This window comes from Oncorhynchus clarkii, chromosome 25, assembly GCF_045791955.1.
Source record: "Oncorhynchus clarkii lewisi isolate Uvic-CL-2024 chromosome 25, UVic_Ocla_1.0, whole genome shotgun sequence".
In the NCBI taxonomy this organism is placed as follows: Eukaryota; Metazoa; Chordata; class Actinopteri; order Salmoniformes; family Salmonidae; genus Oncorhynchus; species Oncorhynchus clarkii.
Window position 1 is genome coordinate 5,847,819 of NC_092171.1, and position 26,137 is coordinate 5,873,955.

General features: G+C 41.2%; 1 protein-coding gene across 2 annotated transcripts in view; it reads right to left on the bottom strand.

Moving 5' to 3' along the window:
• The window catches only part of LOC139384127 (connector enhancer of kinase suppressor of Ras 1), a 101,860-nt gene that overhangs the window by 24,894 nt on the left and 50,829 nt on the right, over positions 1–26,137 (bottom strand). For both annotated transcript variants that reach the window (XM_071128796.1, XM_071128797.1), the window contains 7 exons: positions 25,955–25,996; positions 23,018–23,137; positions 6,555–6,614; positions 3,834–3,902; positions 3,606–3,734; positions 1,882–1,976; positions 166–308 (listed from right to left, as the gene is read on the bottom strand). In XM_071128796.1, coding sequence (XP_070984897.1) covers positions 166–308; positions 1,882–1,976; positions 3,606–3,734; positions 3,834–3,902; positions 6,555–6,614; positions 23,018–23,137; positions 25,955–25,996 — 658 coding nt within the window. The remainder of the gene's footprint in view (positions 1–165; positions 309–1,881; positions 1,977–3,605; positions 3,735–3,833; positions 3,903–6,554; positions 6,615–23,017; positions 23,138–25,954; positions 25,997–26,137) is intronic.

Sequence of the window (26,137 nt, forward strand, 5' to 3'; positions counted from 1 at the left end):
ACCTAACCCTAAACTTAACTATACTGCTAATCTTATGCCTAACCTTAAATATAAACCAAAAAGCTACATTTTGTTTTCATAAATGTTTACAATTTAGCCAATTTTGACCTTTCAGCATCGAGTGGGAACCCTTCTACCATTTATGGTCATGTCTATGGTTCCGACCTGATGACAGGTATGAGAGGTCCCCCTGGGACCCCCTGGGACATAAGGTGTATGTCAGGCTGCCGTCCAATCCCCTGTCGCTGGACAGATCCGACTTCTCCTGGCCCATAGGCTGGATATCCACTGGCCCTTGAACTGCAGCCCTACATACAGGTAGAGGGGGCACACTTTACCACACTCACACGATCCATCCACAACACTATATGTCAGCCCTGCACACCACACATGGGATGGAGGGGAAGAGGGAGCACACTTTACCGCACTCACACGATCCATCCACAACACTATATGTCAGCCCTGCACACCACACATGGGATGGAGGGGAAGAGGGAGCACACTTTACCACACTCACACGATCCATCCACAACACTATATGTCAGCCCTGCACACCACACATGGGATGGAGGGGAAGAGGGAGCACACTTAGTCACACTAACACCAAAGATGGTTTAGAATGAAGATATGTAGAAACTGCTTCTAATAGAAATTCAACATTGCGCATGTAGGTGATGTCATGGCGACTAAGCTCATGCGCAGAAACACATCATCTGGTGTAATGGTCGTACTGCGCATGTGCAGGCCATCAAATCAAAAGGCACTCCTTCGATATAAAATTGTTCTTGACGAAAAAAGAAAACGTGTCAGTTTGTCACTTTCATGAGGTTGGAGAAATAAGATGTTCAGCTACTTGGCTCGAATCTAGGTTGTGCCTTTAGATTGAGAAAATGAACAACTAAGAAAGAATGTTTCACTTCTCAAACCCCAATCTGGTCTGCAGAGTCTGCTTCGCCAGCTTTCCCGGAAGTCTTGCGATGTTGGGCCTCTGGGTTTAGAAACTTACACACGCACCATGCAAAAGAGTGGGAGGGGCAAAAAACTATAGCATTGATATAGAACCCTGAAGCAGGAAATACAAATGCAACACATGAAGTTAGGGTATTTTTCGAGGTGGTGAATATGAACTAATATCAATGTAAGACCATTGTGGAGATTATGAAAGCAACTGACAAACTTTCATTTTAAGGTAAACTTCCCCTTTAAAGTGCAATTCAAGTTGGATATATCATTTCAACAAAAACTCTTCAGAAGTCAGAATTCATCTACACTCCCATAGGAGATCAGTATGTAGACCGAGTAGACCGAGTCAAATGTTTTTCAGACAGTAGCACAGTACACAATATAAATGTATTGATCTAACGCACCAGGCCTTTGTTGGTTTACCAGTATTCTGTGGGAGGGAAAATATTAAATGGCCAATGACCGTCTATGACAGCCTTAATTGCATTTGCAACATGACCTCAGCCATTGGTCTATTACAGAATCATGCTGCCTGTTGCCGACAGGTCAGACAAGTTGTGCGAGAGGAAACACTTCTGACATTTCTTTTTAAAATCAACCAGTACAGACAGAAAATAGGTTTTAGTCTCAAAACAACTGAAGAGTTTCTGCCTAAAATAGTAGTAGGTGGAGGGAGAAAAAAAAAAAAACTCTTAATTGAAAAATACTGGACTTCATTTGATAAAGAGAAAAAATATGTTCAAATGGTTGTGTAAAATAAATACACACACACACACACACACACACACACACACACACACACACACACACACACACACACACACACACACACACACACACACACACACACACACACACACACACACACACAGGAAGTACTGAAGTAGTAGCATTCATGTCTGTTGTGTGTGTTCTCACCTGAATGACAGAGACCTGACTGAGGCTGCTACTCTCTCAAATATGGAGTGTTTCTGGTTTCCCTCTTCTTCTTCCTCCTCCTCCTCTTCCTCTTTCTGAAAACCAGCCAGCAGAAAATGTGAACCCTCCCCACACACTTCAGATTAAGAGATAGGGTGTGAAGTTGTGAACTCTGCTCAGTTCCTTTTAATACAGTGTGTGTGTGTGTGTGTGTGTGTGTGTGTGTGTGTGTGTGTGTGTGTGTGTGTGTGTGTGTGTGTGTGTGTGTGTGTGTGTGTGTGTGTGAGCTGAGCCACAGCACGCCATGTGGACCGAGCCCTCAGGACAAATGGCAGCTTTTATCATCCACATAAAATCATAGTCTTCAGCCTCCACTCACCTGTGGCGCGCACACACACTAGCAACGCGCCTGCCCCTCTTTTTCAGCCGTATACTTCCTGTGTTTGAGGGGTGCAAAATCCACTTCTCATTTACATCTCGCTGGATTAATTGCTTTTATTTTACTCCTGCGTCTTTTCCCACACTTTACGACCATGGAAATGTTTGTAATGACCTGTCAAACACACCCCGGTAATGGCTGAAATGGGCTCAATGGAATACACCGTCTTTCCGTTGCATCTATAAGAATGGTAAAGCTTCATCGGGGACTTTGTGCACTGTTTCGAGACATCACAAGAAAGACAACTATTTTGAAGGGTGTACAGTTTTTGTGGATTCGATTTTTTTTTAAATAATTTAATATTAGTTGAAACGTTCATAAATTCGATGCGCTGAAATGAAAGCAACATCTGAAAATGAACACTCGGATTATAGTGATATTATGTCTGATGTCGCAAACAATGTAAAGTATGTGACAACACCAATTAATGAGGCAGTCTGGACAGCACAGCTGAGTGCAGGTCGGGTAGACGGAACAAGTTGTTGGTGGTTACAGCCCTGTTCCACCCCTTTATGTTAATATTCATATATGCAAATACAACAGGTGTGTTTATGTAAATTGGGTACATATACCTTTATTTTAACATTTTTTTAAATACCTGATATAGTAAGAAAATCTATATAGGAGTGTATTCTAAGATTTTTATATATCTTTTTTTTTTTTTACATTTGACAAATTGAATACCTGAATTACATAATTTGTCCATGCCAGTAAAATGTTATGTGCTTATAATAATTATTGGATTATAAAAAAATTCCACGTTTGGAGTACCGCACGCACACACATACACACGCACACAGGTCCTGAGCAAGCGTCAATACACACGACTGACTGACATGGCTCGCTGTCTCAGTGTTCAGACTACAGCACAGGCTGGCTTTAACATGGTGAGTCATGTAACGAGGGGTGGCGGAGTAGTTAGCTGTGTGTGCATGACAGAAGAGAGTGTGTATGAGAGGGAAAAAATGTGTGTGTGTGCATGTCCTTGATTTGTTTTTCTATATAGACAGAGACAAGACCTCGGGCAGGGTGAGAGCATGAATGCTTGAAGGTGGGGATAACAAACAGTTAAACCCAAGTGACCAGAGGTTATCCAGAGAGAATCTGCTCTATGAAAGCATACAGGTCTAAATGGATGTGTTTCCTTGGTTCAGTATGTGTTGGTGGGCGGGTGGGTGTGTGTACATGCCTGAGTGTAAACGTGTGTGTGTGTGTGCATCCTCGTGAATGCGTGTATGTATGTACACATGCAATGTATGCTTCCCACTGTACTCCAGCAGCCTACCTGTGGCGAGGGGGGCTGTTGGGCTGTCTCTTTGCTTCTCAGTGACACGGGGACCTTCTTGAGGACCAGCGTCACCCCACTGGGGTTCTCCTTCAGTTTCTTCACAAGGTTCTTCCTGCTCCAGCCAACCTGACAATGCAAAGCATTGGGAGTTGGAGTTCATATAAAGTTATGCTTGGCTAGGCCAGACTTGGCGCTAAGTAACACACAAGCACACAAAATACTCACCACAATCTGGTCATTGACTTGGATCACTTCGTCTCCAGCCAGTATCTTCTCACAGAACTCAGCGGGTGACTGCAATGCACAAGCCAATAATTAAAACACACAAACGCACACCACTATAGACTATGTATGACAGATGTAACATTGTGGCGGGGACTTGACGTCTGACCTTAATTGGTTTAAAAGAGGAATCAAATCAAATCTTATTTGTCACATGCTTCGTAAACAGCAGCGAAATGCTTACTTAGGGTCAGAGGTTAAAAGTCTGAGTGGGCTTGTGTACTAAATCATGCATACTGTACGTGCACATGTGCATGCACTGAGTGTGCATGTGCTGTTCTCTCTAGAATGCATACACAGAGTGCTTCAGATCGACTCCAGTAGCAGTAGCCAGGGGAGTCGGTCTATATTCTGATCATGACATCATGGAAAAACACATGTCTATCCCAGGCTGTCCCAGAGAAGAGACCATCCTGTACTAAAGCTTGGTTCCCTCGATCCTTTCCCTGGCAAGCCTTCATCTAACTGGGGGAGTAATAAAATAGCCAAGCCCCCAACCTATTTATTGATTTGATTTAACTAGGCAAGTCAGTTAATTAAAAAAAATCGTATTTTCAATGACAGCCTAGGAACAGTGGGTTAAACTGCCTTGTTCAGGGGCAGAACGACAGATTATAATTGTATTTTTTTTACATTGTCAGCTCGGGGATTCGATCTTGCAACCTTTCCGTTACTAGTCCAACTAGGCTACCTGCCGCTCCACCTATCACCTAGGAATGATCAGAATTCTATTTTATATGTGCATTTGTATCATTCAGTAGATGCTCTTATCCAGAGAAACGTACAATTAGCGCATTCAAGTAAGTTCGGGAAAAACAACCGCCTATCACAATCATTGCAGCCATTCCATTCAGGTCTCTGTACATGTACTGTAATAGCAGAGAGACACAGCCAAGTCAGGGCGGAGTACATATGTGAACCACCTAAACTGACAGGGAAAAACTCCTGGCCATAAAAAGTGACCTGCTTCAACCAGTCATTATCATCAACTAAGCAAGATATTTCACTGAGATATTTCACGAACGACCGTTCAAGTTTCGTCATGCACAAGTACGGTGAAATAGCCGTACCACTAATGACCATTAAAAAGTGGCATTCTCTTTCACAACACTAAAACCTCAATAATCAACCTAGATAACGTTTCGAACGCAGTAGGATTAGTTACAACCACATTGGATTTACCAGTCTTAGATACTGTAGGTCAGTGGTTACATCCCAAATGGCACCAGATTCCCTATAGTGGACTATTTTTAACGAGAGTGGTGTGAACAATCCTCCCACTGTAGCAGCTTGTGATAAACATTATGCCTTTATAGTAAATAGTGGTATCATTATACTGGCTTACAGCCGATGCCATGAGGTCCATGTTTTCTGATGATTCTATCTACCATGGTAATCCCCTGATATGTGTGGCTTTAACAGAGTACTTGCACTTGGCAACTGTCCCTCTTCAGAATGGCAGACTAATGTTAGCTCGATTAACTAATGGTTATTTGGAGATCTACAGTGCACACAAAGAAAACACACACACACACACACACACAGTGTGTACAGTGGCTACTAAATTACTGACACCCTTGATAAAGATGTGCAAAAATAAATAATTCAAATACTGAGCTATATTGTATGCACCAAGAAAATGGGGGAAATTATATTATAATAATACAATTGCTCAGAGAAAGCGATTTTGTTTAACAATTAATACTTTTTTTATCAAAAAGGTAGGGGTCAAAACTAAACTAAAACTAAACACCCCTAAAGATTCTCATAAATAATGTTGTCAAAAGTTCAGCATTTGGTCCCATATTCCTAGCACACAATGACTAAATCAAGCTTGTTGGATGCCTTTGAAGTTTGTTTTGGTTATGTTTCAGATTATTTTGTCCCCGATAAAAATAATGGTCATGTAGTGTGTCATTTTTGAGCGCAATTTATTGTAAATAAACTTCTACATTAATGTGGATGCTACCATGATTGCAGATACCCCCAAGATAATAGCAGACATTCTAACCTCTCCTGTTATTGGTAATAGTATGAGGTTAGCATGTCTTGGGGGTATCTGTAATCATGGTAGCATCCACATTAAATGTAGAAGTGTTTAGAAACACATTCTTATTTAAAATTAAATTGACAATACATTTTTACCATGCATTTATATTGGGCTGAAATATTCTGAAACACAATCAAAATTAACTGCAAATGCATGCAACAAGTTTGTAGTCACAAGCTTGATGTAGTCATTTTGTGCTCAGGATGTGGAACCAAATACTAAACTTATGACTACTTGATTTGTAGGAATCTTTGGGTGGTCAACAATTTTGCTTAACAAAATCTCGTTCTCTTAGCAATTGTATTAGCATAAAAGTATTTAATTTCCCAATTTTGTTTAGCATACAATATAGCTCATTATTTGAATAATTTATATTAACACAGTCATTATCACTCATCTTTTTCAAGGGTATCAGTAATTTCAGACCCGATTGTACACCCACCCACCCAGACAGTACAGCAGACATTCTAAATGTCAAGGTAATGCAAACCATTAGTCCCATGGGGTTTGTTTAAAGTAAAGTGCATTTATATGATAATGTTCGGTAAGAGCCCGTGGCATTGGGCTCTGAAGGACAGGGTTGAGAGGGGGAAGAGGAGAATAAAGAGTCTGACCTCTGCGGTGGTGCCTGTGATGTAGTGATTACTGGAGCCAGTGGACGTGATCTCAATGCCCTGGAAGGGAGACAACACGGTCATGTAAAATACAATAAAAGACAGACAGAATGGGAAAAAAAAGAACAAAAAAAACAAGATCGCTAGATAAGGAGAAATTCCCTGCGTTCTGTGCCCAGCTAATCTGATGTCAGTACTACAGTTAAAAATCACCCATCATCCATCAACCTGCCACAACAACACAATACCTTCTAGTCCTGCAGTGCTGATGTCATTCAACGTCCCACACAGCAATCAAACCTCCAATCCTTCTCTCCTATGTCATTCTACTCTAGCTCTAATGTATGTACAGGTGCATACTGATTCATAGTGATCTGCCTGTATGTCATGTCATTTCTCCCTTGGGGTCCTGTTTGATATTTGCGCAGGTAAGCTAAGGGGAGCCGTGGGGATCATGATCATGCACGGCCCAGCCACGATCAATACACATCACATGATTCCTGGGGCTTGTAGACATGCCTCTAATAATGACTTATTGACTGGAGCAGATTTGAAAATAGATCTGAATCTGAAAGGCCATCGCCACGTCCCTCAGACTCCAGGGTTGTATTCATTAGCGCGTACAACGTAGCAAAACGTTTTGCAATACAAACGAAGACAAGCGGTTCTTATTGGACATGTTCCGGTAGTCCTTCCCTCTTTCAGTATGTTTTCATGCGTTTAGTGCCTAATGAACATGGCCCAGCTCATGTTTACTGAAAATGAAGGAAGGGAGAGATGATAATGACGGCCAGATGAGACTTGAACAGACCTGGGTATTATTTGGGTCGTTCCACCAACTACTAGTACCTTTTGCGTAGTGTTTAAGATACGAGTGCGTTGCCCTGTTACGATCAACCCTGTTACTTTATTTGGAACTTACTATAGGATTATTTTATTTACCCTCTTGAGATGTGTATGCGTTTGTGCAACAAATGTTAGTGCATCGAATCATATCACATCGAATTGCATCAATTCGTTCCTCTAATCAAACCGAAACGCACCAAATTGTTTAACTTCTTGGAACTCTGGGGGCGGTATTTCATTATTGGATAAAAAAACGTTCCCGTTTTAAGTGCGATATTTTGTCACGAAAAGATGCTCGACTATGCATATAATTGACAGCTTTGGAAAGAAAACACTGACGTTTCCAAAACTGCAAAGATATTGTCTGTGAGTGCCACAGAACTGATGCTACAGGTGAAACCAAGATGAAATTTCAAACAGGAAGTGCCCCAGATTTTGAAGGTGCTGTGTTCCAATGACTCCTTATATGGTTGTGAACGGGCCACGAATGAGCTTAGACTTTCTGTCGTTTCCCCATAGCGTCGACAGCATTGTGACGTATTTGTAGGCATATCATTGGAAGATTGACCATTTTACACTACATCTACCAGGTGGTCGCTTGATGTCCAGCTGCAGTATTTTTCAGTTTGCTTCCGAGGAGAAACCCAACTGCCACGAATGATTTATCATCGAATAGATATGTGAAAAACACCTTGAGGATTGATTCTAAACAACGTTTGCCATGTTTCTGTCGATATTATGAAGTTAATTTGGTAAAAAGTTTGGCGTTGTAGAGACTGCATTTTCAGATTTTTTTCTTAGCCAAACGTGATGAACAAAACGGAGCGATTTCTCCTACACAAATAATATTTTGGGAAAAAATGAACATTTGCTATCTAACTGAGAGTCTCGTCATAGAAAACATCCAAAGTTCTTCAAAGGTAAATTATTTTATTTGAATGCTTTTCTTGTTTTTGTGAAAATGTTGCCTGCTGAATGCTAGGCTTAATGCTATGCTAGGCTATCAATACTCTTACACAAATGCTTGTGTAGCTATGGTTGAAAAGCATATTTTGAAAATCTGAGATGACAGTGTTGTTAACAAAAGGCTAAGCTTGTGAGTGAATATATTTCTTTCATTTCATTTGCGATTTTCATGAATAGTTAACGTTGCGTTATGGTAATGAGCTTGAGGCTATGATTACGCTCCCGGATACGGGTTTGCTCGACGCTAGAGGTTAAAGCTAAAACGGATCGTTCCTGTATAATATCAGATACGTATCAAATCGTCTTAAAAGGGAAAGATGCTGCATTGGGAATTTTAAAACAATTTTTTGTGTTCATGCAAGTGGCTGACTGAACGAATCCTCACTATCAGTAGCTGAAATTTGGCAGTATGCCCAGACCTTGTTTTGAGAGCGAAATATCTGTTTCAAGGTCTCAGCTTAGAGAGAAGACTCGTGAGGTATTGGTCAGTCACATGAATGAAACAAAACGGTAATGATGAATTAATTATGCTAAATCATGCAAATATAACTTGTCTGTGTATAGCTGAATATAATAAGACAACTGCTGGGGACTGCCTAGGCAGAGCTCCTGATAGACATGTACATTGAGTTGATTGGAACCTCTCCAGCACGCTGACAATAAACAGGATGATTGACTGAGTGTCCCTGTGTAAGAATTTCCACAACAATTTGGCGTCAAACAGGATGATTGATTCTGCTTTCCAGTGGGGGTCTACGAGGAAAACCGGTGGCGCATTTTATGAAGTGTGAGGGAAATTCCCACCTGACCAAAAGACGACGAGACCCGCCCAGAACAGACCCTTACTGTGAGCTATCCAGGAGGAGACACATCATCCACGAACAATTGAGGGACGGCAATTGATTTCAGTCAGTCAATTTATATGAATCTGTATAATATATATATATATATATATATATATATATATATATATATATATATATATATGCTTTTTTTTTTTAAATCAAGGCCGCATTAAAGGTACCCATAGTCTTATAGAGAGAAGACTATTCACTAGTTGTATGAGAAGACTAGAGCGAGGGCGTAACAGTACCATGGAAAGCCCCGCTGACAGCTATCTGTAGGCATTTAGAAGACATGTCTTTGTTGTCTGCAGCCACTACAAAATAACAAGGTATTTTTGAATTAGGGGTGTTATTTATATGTATAGCAGAGAACCGTTGATGATCCATATGGTTCATAGCAAGTAACGACAAGAGAGAATCATTGACGATGCACATGGGGTAAAATGAGGAGATTACCGAGTGTGTTTGGGAATAGTACTAAGTGAAAGTTGTGTGATTGTGAGATATGGAATAAGCTGAAATATTGATAATTGGATAACAAGAGGTGATTGAAATTTGGATAATACATGGTTTGAAATTTAGCTATTAAGAATTGAGTGATTGAGAGCTGTCAGGGGACTAGCTCCAGTGTGAATATGGAGTGAATGTGAGCTGTGTTTTCCAGTTGTGTGTGAGTTGATCATAACGTTATCTAGGGGCCTGTCCAACACAGCTGTAGGATCTAAAGGTAGAGATAACATGTCTCAGAAATGTCATACGTAAAATGTCTCAGAGGATAACGGGTCTCGTTCGTAACGAGGATAACATGTCTCTGAGGTTAACATGACTTTAGATTACATGAGGATAACATTACTCATCAGTGGAGTCATGTATGGAGATATGAAAGAAGAGAACTATTTCAAAATATGCTGTTAAATAGAACTAGTGCAAATATCTAAACCCCTGTATGAATAGAACACTAACCTAAAGGAGGAATTTGTGATGTAACAAAAGGTTAGAGTTAAAGTAACATAATATTGAGTATAATAGGTTATTATGATGAACTGAAGAAGTAAGAATAGAAAAATAATATCTTACAACCTCCACATCCACACGTAGACATACGTAAAGTGGTGTAAAAAAGTATTCTGAGAAATGTTCAGAGTGGTTCCTTTATGGATCATTTGAGGTATGATAAGATTAAAGCATTGTACGGGACTTGATTTACCCCTGATCAACTATAAACAATTAGAAGATTTCCTCCACCCTGGTAATGTATTTTGAAATAAGCCCATATCCTGTTAAATAGAACCAATGATTTTCTGTATTCACCTATTCAACTGTTTAAGGTGCTAGGTAGAGACTTCGTATGGACAGCATGCCATCTACTGGGGACTGAGACAGTGCTAACCAAGATAATACACATTGATCCCTCCAAAGCATTACATATGAATCTTAAAATAATAGACATGTAATATATATTGAAGCAGAAAGTGAATATCCAACAGATATTGGTAATAAAATACTTAGCTTTTTGAAGGTATAGTAAAAATGAAACAATGCCTTCCAATATGAAGAAAAGTATCATGTTTGTTTTGTTCTGTTTTGTTTTAAAACCTTGCAATACTGGGAAAAGCAGAATGTTGTTTGAGAGTGATCCATGTGTATAAGTAGCAGATTGAGAAGGTCTTCCTATTGGGAAGAAGGGAGTCAAGGTTGAAGTAAACAGATTATGGAGACTAATGAAAGTACCAACGTGAATGGTAATTGGCTTTCAGATAGCAATCCAATAATACAATATTTTAGTAATTTGAAGTAGTAAGACAGAGGGATTGAGCATTGCGACTTAAATTAGAGGCCACTCACTCTTCTTGGCTTGGTCCACTGTTTAAGTCATCTGTTGTTTGTGATTTAAGATAAGCTTTTTGTGGAACAGTAGTTAGCCGCCAGTACACACTGAACTCAAATAAGCTGTGAGAGACACAGTGGAGAAATTTGGAACAGTTTGTACATAATTGTATGTCAATGCAACAGGTCAAAAATATTAACTTCTTATGGCTGCAGGGGCAGTATTGAGTAGCTTGGATGAAAAGGTGGCCAGAGAAAACGGCCTGCTCCTCAGTCCCAGTTGCTAATATATGCATGTATTAGAAGTATTGGATAGAAAACACTCTGAAGTTCCTAAAACTGTTTGAAATATGTCTGTGAGTATAACAGAACTCATATGGCAGGCAAAAACCTGAGAAGAAATCCAAAAAGGAAGTGGGAAATCTGAGGTTGGTCGATTTTCAATTGAATATTCAGTGGGATATTGGTTATGTTGCACTTCCTACGGCTTCCACTAGATGTCAACCGTCTGTAGAAACTTGTTTAAGGATTCTACTGTGAAGTGGGACCGAATGAAAGAGGAATGAGTCAGAGGTCTGCCAGCAGTCACACGCTGGTCACGCACATTTCACTCCTTTGCTTTTCTGAAGACAAAGGAATTCTCCGGTTGGAATATTATCAAAGTTTTATGTTAAAAACATCCTAAAGATTGATTCCATACATCGTTTGACATGTTTCTACGGACTTCAGTGTCTCCTGACCCCTCCTGTCTCAGCCTCCAGTATTTATGCTGCAGTAGTTTGTGTGTCGGGGGGCTAGGGTCAGTTTGTTATATCTGGAGTACTTCTCCTGTCCTATTCGGTGTCCTGTGTGAATTTAAGTGTGCTCTCTCTAATTCTCTCTTTCTCTCTCTTGGAGGACCTGAGCCCTAGGACCATGCCTCAGGACTACCTGACATGATGACTCCTTGCTGTCCCCAGTCCACCTGGCCGTGCTGCTGCTCCAGTTTCAACTGTTCTGCCTTATTATTATTGGACCATGCTGGTCATTTATGAACATTTATAACATCTCCACCATGGCCAAGATGTTCAATCTCCACCCAGCACAGCCAGAAGAGGACTGGCCACCCCACATAGCCTGGTTCCTCTCTAGGTTTTGGCCTTTCTAGGGAGTTTTTCCTAGCCACCGTGCTTCTACACCTGCATTGCTTGCTGTTTGGGGTTTTAGGCTGGGTTTCTGTACAGCACTTTGAGATATCAGCTGATGTACGAAGGGCTATATAAATACATTTGATTTGATTTGATTTGTAAGGGAACTTTTTGACATTTCGTTGGCTCCTAGTGAACGCGCGTCGGGACTTTTACCAAACGCGGGACTTTTACCGTTTGGTATACCAAACACACTAACAAAAGCAGCAATTTGGACATAAATGGACATTATCGAACAAATCAAACATTTAATATGGAAGTGGGATTCCTGGGAGTACATTCTGATGAAGATCATCAAAGGTAAGTGAATATTTATAACGTTATTTCTGATTTCTTTTGACTCCAACATGGCGGATATATCTATTTGTTTTCTTTGCGCCGTTCTCAGATTATTGCATGGTTTGCTTTTTCCGTACAGCTTTTTTGAAATCTGACAGTGGTTGCATTAAGGAGAAGTTTATCTATATTTCCATTTCTAACACTTGTATTTACATCAACATTTATAATGATTATTTCTGTAAACTGATGTGGCTCTCTGCAATATCACCGGATGTTTTTGGAACTAGTGAACATAACGCGCCAATGTATACTGAGATTTTTTTATATTAATATGCACTTTATCGAACAAAACATACAGTGGGGCAAAAAAGTTTTTAGTCAGCCACCAATTGTGCAAGTTCTCCCACTTAAAAAGATGAGGCCTGTAATTTTCATCATAGGTACACTTCAAATATGACAGACAAAAAAATCCAGACAAATCACATTGTAGGATTTTTTAGGAATTTATTTGCAAATTATGGTGGAAAGTAAGTATTTGGTCAATAACAAAAGTTTCTCAATACTTTGTTACATACTCTTTGTTGGCAATGACAGAGATCAAACGTTTTCTGTAAGTCTTCACAAGTTTTTCACACACTGTTGCTGGTATTTTGGCCCATTCCTCCATGCAGATCTCCTCTAGAGCAGTGATGTTTTGGGGCTGTTGCTGGGCAACACAGACTTTCAACTCCCTCCAAAGATTTTCTATGGGGTTGAGATCTGGAGACTGGCTAGGCCACTCCAGGACCTTGAAATGCTTCTTACGAAGCCACTCCTTCGTTGCCCGGGCGGTGTGTTTGGGATCATTGTCATGCTGAAAGACCCAGCCACGTTTCAATGCACTCAATGCTTCAATGCCCTTGCTGATGGAAGGAGGTTTTCACTCAAAATCTCACGATACATGGCCCCATTCATTCTTTCCTTTACACGGATCAGTCGTCCTGGTCCCTTTGCAGAAAAACAGCCCCAAAGCATGATGTTTCCACCCCCATGCTTCACAGTAGGTATGGTGTTCTTTGGATGCAACTCAGCATTCTTTGTCCTCCAAACACGACGAGTTGAGTTTTTACCAAAAAGCTATATTTTGGTTTCATCTGACCATATGACATTCTCCCAATCTTCTTCTGGATCATCCAAATGCTCTCTAGCAAACTTCAGACGGGCCTGGACATGTACTGGCTTAAGCAGGGGGACACGTCTGGCACTGCAGGATTTGAGTCCCTGGCGGCGTAGTGTGTTACTGATGGTAGGCTTTGTTACTTTGGTCCCAGCTCGCTGCAGGTCATTCACTAGGTACCCCCGGGTGGTTCTGGGATTTTTTGCTCACCGTTCTTGTGATCATTTTGACCCCACGGGGTGAGATCTTGCGTTGAGCCCCAGATCGAGGGAGATTATCAGTGGTCTTGTATGTTTCCTAATAATTGCTCCCACAGTTGATTTCTTCAAACCAAGCTGCTTACCTATTGCAGATTCAGTCTTCCCAGCCTGGTGCAGGTCTACAATTTTGTTTCTGGTGTCCTTTGACAGCTCTTTGGTCTTGGCCATAGTGGAGTTTGGAGTGTGACTGTTTGAGGTTGTGGACAGGTGTTTTTTTATACTGATAACAAGTTCAAACAGGTGCCATTAATACAGGTAACGAGTGGAGGACAGAGGAGCCTCTTAAAGAAGAAGTTACAGGTCTGTGAGAGACAGAAATCTTGCTTGTTTGTAGGTGACCAAATACTTATTTTCCACCATAATTTGCAAATAAATCAATTTAAAATCCTACAATGTGATTTTCTGGATTTGTTTTCTCATTTTGTCTGTCATAGTTGAAGTGTACCTATGATGAAAATGACAGGCCTCTCGTCTTTTTAAGTGGGAGAACTTGCACAATTGGTGGCTGACTAAATACTTTTTTGCCCCACTGTACATGTATTGTGTAACATGAAGTCCTATGAGTGTCATCTGACGAAGATCATCAAAAGTTAGTGATGCATTTGATCTCTATTTGTGCTTTTTGTGACTCATCTCTTTGGCTGGAAAAATGGCTGAATTTTTCTGTGACTTGGTGGTGACCTAACAATCGTTTTTGGTGCTTTCGCTGTAAAGCCTATTTGAAATTGGACACTGTGGTGGGATTAACAACAAGATTACCTTTAAATTGTATAAGATATATGTATGTTTGAGGAATTTTAATTATGAGATTTCTGTTTGAATTTGGCGCTCTGCACTTTCACTGGCTGTTGTCATATCAATCCCGTTGACGGGATTTCAGCCCTAAGAAGTTAAGATTACAAGAGAATGGTTTACTTTAGAATGTGCCTTATTCAGCTTTACAGGACACCGTATCATCTCATGTGTATGAAGTTTAATTCTGTAATTAAGACTTCCTGCCCAAGATGCAGTAAACTCAATTTATGATTAAGAATTTTTAGGACTGATTAAAATGCAAAGTGAAAACTAAGTACGGGTGAATTTTCTTTCTTGGGACTGATGGAATGTCTGCTATTACCCTTTTTTCATGTTTATCAATGATTCTGTATCTCTCCTCCTTTGAAAGGCTTCCTGAGGCATGTGCCTTGGGAGAGCAGCTAAAAGTGCCCAGATCCAGCTGTTAAGGGACCTCCCAAATTAAGCAAAAGGCCTGGCCATTTTGTTTGTGTTTACCCTACAATTTCTGCCACACACAAACACACACACACACACGCCAGAACCCACACACAACCCACCTGTTAATTAATATTTGTTAGTGGTGTTAATATTGATTTATGGTGTGGGGTCTTTTCATTTGGTTTTAGTGGGTTTTTCAGGGGTTAGAAAGGATGCTGTACACATTTTAACCTCTCTAGGGAATGTGGCATCCCACCTGGCCAACATCCAGTGAGATTGCATAGCGCCAAATTCAAATACAGAAATACTCATTATAAAAATTCAGAAAAGATACAACTATTTTACATAGGTTTAAAGTTTAACTTCTTGTGAACCCAACCACTGTGTCAGATTTCAAAAATGCTTTACGGCGAAAGCATACCTTACAATTATTTGAGAACATAGCCCAGCAGACAAATCATTAAGTCAGAAATAGAGATAAAATTAATCACTTACCTTTGATGATCTTCATATGTTTGCACTCAGAAGACATTAATTTATTCAATAAATGTTCCTTTTGTTCGATAAAGTCTCTCTTTATATCCGATACTCACCCCCATTAAAAACACAGTCACAACAGGCAGACAAAAAAAATCAAAATTGTATCCGTAAAGTTCATGGAAACATGTCAAACGATGTTTATATTCAATCCTTTAGGGGTTTTTAGCCTAAATAATCGATAATATTTCAACCGGACAATAACGTCGTCAATATAAAAGGTAAACAAGAAAGGCACTCTTCTCGGTCGCGTGCATGAAAAAGCTCTGTGACACGACAGGGTCCACTCAATCAGGCTGCTCTTACTCCCTCATTTTTCAGAATTACAAGCCTGAGACAATTTCTAAAGACTGTTGACATCTAGTGGAAGGCTTAGGATCTGCAAGTTGAGTCCTAACTCAATGGATAATGTAATGGCATTGAATAGAATAGGTTTTCTCCTGCCAAATCAGTTCTGTTATACTCACAGACCTTATTTTAACAGTTTTGGAACAGTTAACAGTTTTGGAAACTAGAGTGTTTTCTATCCAAATCTACTAATTATATGCATATCCTATCTTCTGGGCCTGAGTAGAAGGCAGTTTAATTTTGGCATGCTTTTCATCCAAAATTCCAAATGCTGCCCACTACCCTAGAGAAGTTAAACAAAAATGTTTAAAATGTTTGAAGCATAATTAAATAAATGTCTGAGGTACAGGAAAACAAACACTCACTTAATAGGGCTGACTGACCTCTGTTTGGTCTTCCTGGTGAGGCCTGATCACCCTCACTAGAAAGACAGGAGATAGTTTATGGGCTACGTAAAAACAAATAATTAAGAAGTGTATAATTTATCAATAGTCTGTGTGAGATTCGGACCACGAGAAGAACAGAGAGAGCGCTGCACCTCAATGAGGGACACCTGTCTTTAGTCTGTTTTACCATTACCTTATGGGATACAATTATTTATTTTGTTATTCTAATTTGTTTACTTTTGATTTAACAGGCAGTGTTGTTTTTTTGGGGACAGATGAATCAAGATGTGAGTCGTGTCCAAAGAGGGGGATTATCGGTCCCCTGGGGCCCTTCAGTAAATAATCAAACATTTTTTTCACATGCCTGCCTGTAAAAGAAAAAAAAGAGATGTTGGTATTGGATGACAGTTACTTCAAATGGATTGAAGTTTTCCACACCTCTAGTTTTATATGAAGATGTATATTGTGGTTGTCATTTACGTTTTTGTTTTTGTCTTGCTTCTGTAACAAATCTCACCATATTGGGTCTGCTGGAGTGTCTGGATGTCTCCCTAAGGATTAGCCCTCTGGCTCCCTGACCTGTAACTCTGCAGTGGGATCGCCAAGATGATCAGGGAGTACAAGCCAATTGGGGGGGGGGGGGGGGTGGTATCTAGATGCATGGAAGATAATTTGAGCAAAAACAGTGTGAACCTCAACACACCCTCTAACCGGCTAAAGTAACGGTTGACAATGGCGTTCAAAATGGTCCTTCACGTCTACCGTGAGACCTGAGTCCGAGCCAGCAACCTGTACACAGCATCCAGTCGAAGCGATCAACTGCCTTTTCTCTCATGCTTTTTCTCTCAGGAGTGTGACATGGAGAGAGATCCAGTCCAAACTTCTCTCATGCTGCTGGTGTACTGGTTGGAAAATGGACAAAGACATAATGGATTGTAAAGGACAGTGGCAGCTCAGATGAGAGACATTGTCAAGGGCCATCCACTTTGAACATATGCCATCAAAAAGGACGAACTGAAACCCTATCTGAAGAAGAACTTGAAGAAATGGCAGGAAGGATGAGTGCCTTTGGTCAAGAGTGCCCGTATTTGATTTAGGCTTATCCAAAATTGTTTATTTGGGGTATCAGGTTGATTGTGGAGGTCTGCACACTGTGAAATGTATAGTAATTTAGACTAAGAACACATTGAGATACCAATCTATCATTACCACAAGTGATGAGAAAAGTTGAAGCTAGAAATATAGGATGAATATACTGTATGTCAATGTAAATTCTGTCAGTATTGGTGTGTGCTAAGTTGAGGTTCTTAAATGAAAGTAATAGAACGAACGTGACGCACTAAGGACTGTCATTCTTAATTTGGGTTTGATAATTTATTAATAGTTATAATTAGGAAAGGTGAGGCTTGGACTAACCATGCCCCAACCTCATTCTTATCAAGGTTGGTGTGAAACTTATAACGCGTTTTCTCTCTTCTCTGTTATTAACGTGCTGTAAGGCGATCTGTGCCTCTCTGGCTGATAAGATTTCAGCAGCTAACATGTTTTCTGCTCCTCCAGAGGATGATGAAACTAATGAGCTGCCTACTCTGGATGAGCTCCTATTTCCCCCTGCAGATACGGACGGTAATGATTGAAGGTTGTTTTTTTTAAACAAGTTGAGGGTAAGGTCATCTAAACCCTTAACCTGTTTACATTAAGTGGAACACTGAGCTGATGAGCAAGCACCAACCTTTTGAAGGTCTTAGCAGAATTGTTAAACAACTGGGTTTTATATTTTGACTAAGTTGATGTCCCAGGGACAGTTCGTGAAAAAACACATGTCAATCCAACCCGATTCTGGTAAGAGATATGGAAACAATGGTTAACACAAAGATTTATTCACCTCTGAATCTAGAGATCCCTTGAGCATGTGTGTGCATTTTTGATACTCACTCCCATTAATAGAAATATAACCTTTATTATTATTATATTATTACCATACTAATTTGATTGTACAACCCAGAATGAAGGGTTTGAAATTATGAATTGTCTGGGTTTTTTCCTGTGTTGAGTTCCCTCCCTTAAGAGTATAGAATATTTTGATATAGAAGCTAAAATCTTAACTCTTACATGAAATTAAAATGCTTATTATTACACAAGTGATAAGAGGATAATGGTAATGGGAATTTTAATGTTGGTGCTTTTCTGATAACTCATTTCTATGTTCTATTCACGTGCTGTTCAATAAACCAATTTCTGTGTTCATGCATGTGGCTGAATCCTCACTACAAGTACCTGCAATTTGGCAGTACGCCCAGACCTTGTTTTGAGAACGAAAGATATCTCAGTTTGAAGGTCTCAGCTTAGAGAGAAGAAGCCTCGGTTTGTCACATGTTACGAACCAGTATTGGTCGGTCACATGAATGAAACAAAATGGTAATGATTCATGAATTATGCTAAATCATGCAAATATAACTTGTCTGTGTATAGCCATATATAAAGACAACCGCTGGGATTGCCCAGGCAGAGCTCCTGATTGACATGTGTACAATGGTGCATTGAGTTGGTTGGAACCTCTCTAGCACGCTGACAATAAACAGAATGATTGATTTAAGATGGACGTTGAGTGTCCCTGTGTAAGAATTTCCACAACAACGCACAACCCTACTATCTATCTAAGGGTAACAGGGTTGACGTGTTAAAACTCAACTCGCTCAGTTTTCCGCCACAAAACACAAAGAAAATGACCAAAAAGAGTTCACGTGCTTCAACACTTGATTTGACTATTAGAAGTGAAATGTTTCCTTTGAAAAATATATTTAAAAAGGAATAGTTTCCCCACATGAAAATGAAAGTTTAATTCACGTAACATGGTTGACCTTGAAATTAGGGACAGGCATTCCATGTGATTATAATCACATGAAATAAATGATCATCTTCAGAAATGACTGTCAAAGCAAAACAATAACGAGGGGCTTACAATGTTGGTGAAAACTTGCCAAAATGTTGGGGTTAAGTGGGTTAAAATCTTCCTAGAAGTCACAGAAGGTGCACAGAGGGACATGTCAAAATGCAGAATTTTTCACTTTAGGAAGTATTTTTTCATATAAAAAAAATATATATTTATTGAATTTTCAATGTGGTCTATATTAAAAGGGCACTTCATTTAAAAAAAACTGACATTTACAATTCTATATTGGTGTGAAACGGTACTCATTTGGTGGAACAACCCATACTTGTTTCCTTTCAGGGGCTTTAGCTGCGCTTAATTGAGCTTGCCTGGCGTGAAGGAACCAATGGAAGTTGCAAAACTGCAGATTTGGCACTCCAGGCAGGCTCAACCAAAAATGAAAAGGATGGGAAAGAATACAGATACTATCTGAACCCAGATCTCTGTGTGAGAAAAAGACTGTTGGTGCAGCTAGAGCAGATCAATCATAGAGCTTCTATATTTGGTTTCTCATGATCAACATTTACGATTTTTAAAGAAATTCTATATTCATTTTCTATGAGATTCTTCTGACTGGATTTAAAAGGCAACAGAGTTTTTAAATCGCTGCAGTGCAATGTGACATGCACCAGACTGCAGTAAATCCTCTATGCCAGCCAAGTTCTAATACCAATGATCCATTCTAACCAATCACTCTTTGTCAGGTCACATCACACCAACGGTAAACTGACTAGACTTGGGGGAGGATAGGTCCATAATCTTCCTCCAACAGTCAACTAAAAGGGGGGAATTAACCGATTTCCGAAACCGAAATGGGCAAAAATTGGTAAGATATTGATATTGTTTCTTTACATAACTTGAAATATGTTTTCCTAGGTGCTTGTCCATTGGTTTTCACCATTTTGATGAAAAGGTCAATACTTTAATCCTCATTTAAGTAAGTATAATTTATAAGAATATACATTTCTAACTTAAGCTTATTTTTTTTTCTTGCAGAGCGAGAAATGTGCCTTCTTCCCCTCATGCAACTCGAAATATGTCACACTCAGTATGTGTCTTGGGTTGTGCTGTCTCCATGGCAATAACTTTGCACAATGCTGTAGCATAACGAAGATGTCAGAGGAAGGAAACTGAAAATGTGAACAGAAAGAGAATCAGGGAACATAAAATAAAAAAGTGGGGTGTTGGTGAAACATGACGGAGTGAAAACGGAAAACTGAGTCAGAACGAGAGAAAATGGAACAGCAAAGAGAGAAAAGTGGACGCCTACAGTGCATTCGGAAAGTATTCAGACCCCTCGACTTTTTCCACATTTTGTTAAGTTACAGCCTTATTCTAAAAGTGATTAAATTAATTCCCCTCGCATCAATCTACACACAATACCCCATAAAGAAAAAAAATGTTTTTTAGACATTTTTCCCCCAAAAATTAAATATTACATTTACATAGGTATTCCGACCCTATACTCTGTACTTTTTGTTGAAGCACCTTTGGCAGCGATTACAGCATTGAGTCTTCTTGGGTATGACGCTACAAGCTTGGGACACCTGTATTTGGGGAGAATCTACCATTCGTCTCTACAGATCCTCTGAAGCTCTGTCAGGTTGGATGGGGAGTGGTGCTGCACAGCTATTTTCAGGTCTCTCCAGAAATGTTAGATCGGGTTCAAGTCCAGGCTATACCTGGGCCACTCGAGGACATTCAGAGACTTGTCCCGAAGCCACTCCTACGTTGTCTTGGCTGTGTGCTTAGGGTCGTTGTCCTGTTGGAAGGTGAACCTTCGCCCCAGTCGGAGGTCCTGAGCAGGTTTTCATCAAGGATTTTGATGTACTTTGCTCCGTTCATCTTTTCCTCGATCCTGACTAGTCTCCCAGTCCCTGCCGCTGAACAACATCCCCACAGCATGATGCTGCCTCCAACATGCTTCACCATAGGGATGAATGCCAGGTTTCCTCCAGACGTGACACTTGGCATTAAGGCCAAAGAGTTGGCTTCATCAGACCAGAGAAAATTTTTTTCTCATGGTCTGAGAGTCTTCAGGTGTCATTTTGGCAAACTCCAAGTGGGCTGTCATGTGCCTTTTACTGAGGAGTGGTTTCAGTCTCGCCACTCTACCATAAAGGCTTGATTGGTGGAATGCTGCAAATATGGTTGTCCTTCTGGAAGGTGCTCCCATCTCCACAGAGGAACTCTGGAGTTCTGACAGAGTGACCATCCGGTTCTTGGTCACCTCCCTGACCAAGGCCCTTCTCCCCCAATTGTTCAGTTTGGCCGGGCAGCCAGCTCTAGGAAGAATCTTAGTGCTTTGAAACTTCATCCATTTAAGAATTATGGAGGCAAAAAGCCTCCCGGGTGGTGCAGTGGTCTAAGGCACCGCATCGCAGTGTTACAGCGTCACTACCGCCTAGGGTTTGATGCCAGACTGTGTCATAACCAGCCATGACCGAGTCCCATAGGGTGGTGCACAATTGGCGCAGCGTCATCTGGGTTAGGGGAAGGTTTGGACGGTGGGGCTTTACTTGGCTCATTGCGCTGTAGTGACTCCTTATAGCGGGCTGGGCGCCTGCAGGCTGACTTCGGCCGTCAGTTGAACGGTGTTTCCTCCGACACATTGGTGCAGCAGGCTTCAGGGTTAAGCGAGCAGGTGTTAAAGAAGCGCGGTTTGGCGGGTCATGTTTCGGAGGACGCATGACTCAACCTTTGCCTCTCCCGAGCCCGTTGCAGCTTGCATCGATGAGACAAGATCATAATCACAAAATTTGGGAGAAAATGTTTAAATATGGTGGCCACTGTGTTCTTGGGGACCTTCAATGCTGCAGAAATGTTGAGGCTCTGTGCCTCGACACAATCCTGTCTCTGAGCTCTATGGACAACTCCTTCGACCTCGTGGCTTGGTTTTTGCTCTGACATGCACTGTCAACTGGGGGACCTTATGTTGACAGGTGTGTGCCTTTCCAAATCATGTCCAATCAATTGCATTTACCACAGGTGGACTCCAATCAAGTTTTGGAAATGTCTCAAGGATGATCAATGGAAACAGGGTGCACCTGAGCTCAATTTCAAATCTCATGTTTGTAAAAAACAAAATGTCACTGTCATTATGGGGTATTGTGTGTAGATTGCTGAGGAAATGTTTTTTTTTAATCCATTTTATAACAAGGCTGTAACGTAACAAAATGTGGAACAAGTGAAGGGGTCTGAATACTTTCCGAAGGCACTGTATAACAATGGAGGCCTAGTGAGGACTAATTGCATAGAGTGAGTGACAGCTGGAGGAAAGTGGACAAGAAGTTTGAAGAAATGATCGGAGAGGATGATTAAACAGATGGGAAATAAGGAGGACAAAGAGTGAGAGAAGTAATACGTTTGAAATGTAGAGCAGAGAGAGATGGAGACAACATGAGTCATCCCTAAAGGACGACCAGGCTGACCTAAAGGACTTATGTCAGATTAGTAAGATAGAGGTAGAGACAGAAGTTAGAGGTAGAAGGCGCTCAATAGAAGGTGTTCTGATATTCTCTGTCTCTGACCAACCTGACTAACCAAAAGGTAGAGGGAGAAATGGCAGAGGCAAAGGAAGAAACAGACAGAGCCCAATAACAGGTGATTGGTTAGCCAAAGCCGGTCCCAGATCTGATTGGTTAGTTAAAAATGTTGACATTGACAGTGGACCAGTTACCAGGTGGTCGCCGGGGGAGACAGGCACCAGGTCAACACTCTCCAACTGGGCAGTGTGGGAAAGGAGCGCCTCTGGACTGCAGTTCAGGATCTCATCGCACACTGCCTCCAACTGACGACACTGACGGGACAGACAGATGTTGTATATGAAAAATGGTTTCACTTATATTTGATATCTTATATGGGTATACAATTTGATTTCTACAGATCTTATCCAGAGCGACTTACATTTACCTTACGATAGCTGGGTGAGACAACAACATACCACAGTGGTATCAATAAAGTACTTATCAGTAAAGTCAATACTACTAGGAATTTTGTGTGTGTGTGTGTGGGCGGTGGGGTTCTCCAGGATTCATGTAAGGTACTATTTGAAGAGGTAGGTTTTTAGACATTTCGAAAGGTGGGCAGGGATTCTGCTGTCCTAGCTTCAAGAGGAAGCTGGTTCCACCATTGGGGTGCCAGGACAGAGAAGAACGTTGACTGGGCTGAGCAGGAGGTGACCACCATAGGGTTTGAGCATAGCCGAGTGCTTGTGTTGGGGTGTAGGGTTTGAGGATAGCCTGAAGGTAGGGAGGAGCAGTTCCCCTTGCTGCTCTGTAGGGAAGCACCATAGTCTTGTAGTGGATGTAAGCAGAGGAGCGGGGCGACATGGGAGAATTCGAGAAGGTTGATGACACGAGCCTGGATTAGGACCTGCGTCGCTTCTTGTGTGAGGAAGGGCATAGGGCATACAAAGCAAGAGAAGGTAAAGAGGAAGGATGATAGGTACTCAGATAGGTACTTAGTTTTCCTCCATTTCTGCTCAGCTGCCCGCAGCCCTATTCTATGAGCTCGCAGTGAGTCACTCAGTCACGGAGTAGGAGTGGAGGGCCGAGACGGTCGGGAGCAAAGGGGACAGTGAGAGTCAAAGGATGTTGAAAGGGACGAGAGTAAGGTTGAAGAGGCAGAATTAGGAGACAGGAGAGAAGGATTTAGCAGAAGGTAGAGATGATAGGATAGAAGATGAGAGTAATGGGAGAGAGAGATTGCAATGGTGCATGGCCGTCTGGGTAGGAGCTGAGTTGGTAAGGTTGCTGGAGAGAGGGAAAGAAAAATAAACAAAGTAGTGAGCAGAGACACAGAGGGGGGTTGTAGTGAGATTAGTAGGCTAACAAACTCTAGTAAAGATGAGGTCAAGCACATTGCCTGCCTTGTGAGTGGGACGGGACTGGGAAAAGGAGAAGTCAAAAAAGGAAAGGAAGAAAGATGTGGAAAGAAATTCATCAAAGCCAGGTGTTACGATGTTGAAGTCACCCAGTATGATGAGTGGTGAGGCATTGTTGGGAAATTAGCTCATCAAGGTGTCAAGCTCATTAAGGAAGAGCAAATGTTGGGTGATAGATGGCAACAATATAAAGCTTGAGTGGACAAGTGAGTGACCGCAAGGAATCCAAATGAGGAGATAGACAGGTTAGAGGGGGGAAATATTTTTACAAAAAATGTGACTTTGGAGAAATTAGTAGCATTGTGCCACCAGCGCGACTATCCAGATGCTCTCGGACTATGAGGGAACACTTAGTCAGAAGACGACAGAGCAACTGGAGTAGCAGTGTTCTTCGGGGTAATCCATGTCTTCTTCAGCGCCGAAAAGTGGAGTGATTTAAGGGCAAAATAGGCTGACATGAACGCTGCCTGATACTAGGAATTCCACATGGGCTGTGTGCGCAGGGTAGACTAAATTAGAAGGGTTGAAAGCCAACGGGTGGGGAACGTGTAAAGCTTACAGAAAGAAGAGTGAACAGGGATAGAAAACACACAGTTGACAAAGCTGCAAAAGAGTAAAACAAGAATCTGAAAATAATTAGGTAATATACTCAAGTGAGAGAGTGATGTGCAGCCTTCCTCTTTTTCCTTCCTAGAATAACTATGCAGAACAACTCGCCAGAAAAGTCTTTGTTTTGGTGACGGTCTTAGTTTTGGCGAAGAGACCGCCTCTGACAAGACTGCCGCTGATATGACTGCCGCGTACGATCTACGCTTACTTATAATATAACCTTCTTTCACCATGTTTCATTCCTATATTTTGATGTATAAAATCAAATGCTTCAAATTCAGTTGCTGTTAGCATTAAAATTAAACAATGGGGTTGCACTGCACATCTAGTAGACACACTATATATACACCAAAGTATGTGGACACCCCATCAAATTACTGGATTTTACTATTTTAGCCACACCCGTTGCTGGCAGGTGTGTGAAATCAAACACACAGCCATGCAATCTCCATAATCACGCTTCAGCATCTGGCAGTCCGACGGTCGAATCTGGGTTTGGCTGATGCCAGGAGAACGCTACTTCCCCAATGCATAGTGCCAACTGTAAAGTTTGGTGGAGGAGGAAAAATGATCTGGGGCTGATTTTAATGGTTAGGGCTTGGCCAATTAGTTTCAGTGAAGGGAAGTGAAGTCTTAACACAACAGCATACAACGACATTCTAGATGATTCTGTGCTTCCAAATTTGAGGCAACAGTTTCGGGAAGGCCGTTTCCTGTTTCAGCATGACAATTCCCCTCTGCACAAAGCGAGGTCCATAAAGGAATGGTTTGTCAAGATCGGTGTGGAAGAACTTGACTGGCCTGCACAGAGGCCTGACCTCAACCCCATCGAACACCTTTGGGATGAATTGGAATGCCAACTGCCGAGCCAGGCCTAATTGCCTAACATCAGTGCCCGACTTCACTAACGCTCGTTGCTGAATGGAAGCAAGTCCCCAACATCTAGTGGAAAGCCTTTTCAGAAGAGTGAAAGCTGTTATAGCAGCAAAGAGGGACCAACTCCATATGAATGCCCATGATTTTGGAATGAGAGTTTGACGAGCAGGTGTCCACATACTTTTGGTCATGTGGTGTATTTGAGTAGGGACAGATTTAGAAAACAGTGGCTATGAGTATACTCACGATGGAGATTATGTCCTTTTCTTTCTCGTAAACTGTTGAATCCTGTCAAAAAAGCACAGTGAAAACAACAAGATCAGGGACAGGTGTAAACCTTACAAATAATATACAAACACCCGCTGAGACCGAAAAACCATTTGCAGAGAGCAGTATCATTTGACAATTGGACGATCTGATGGTTTCATG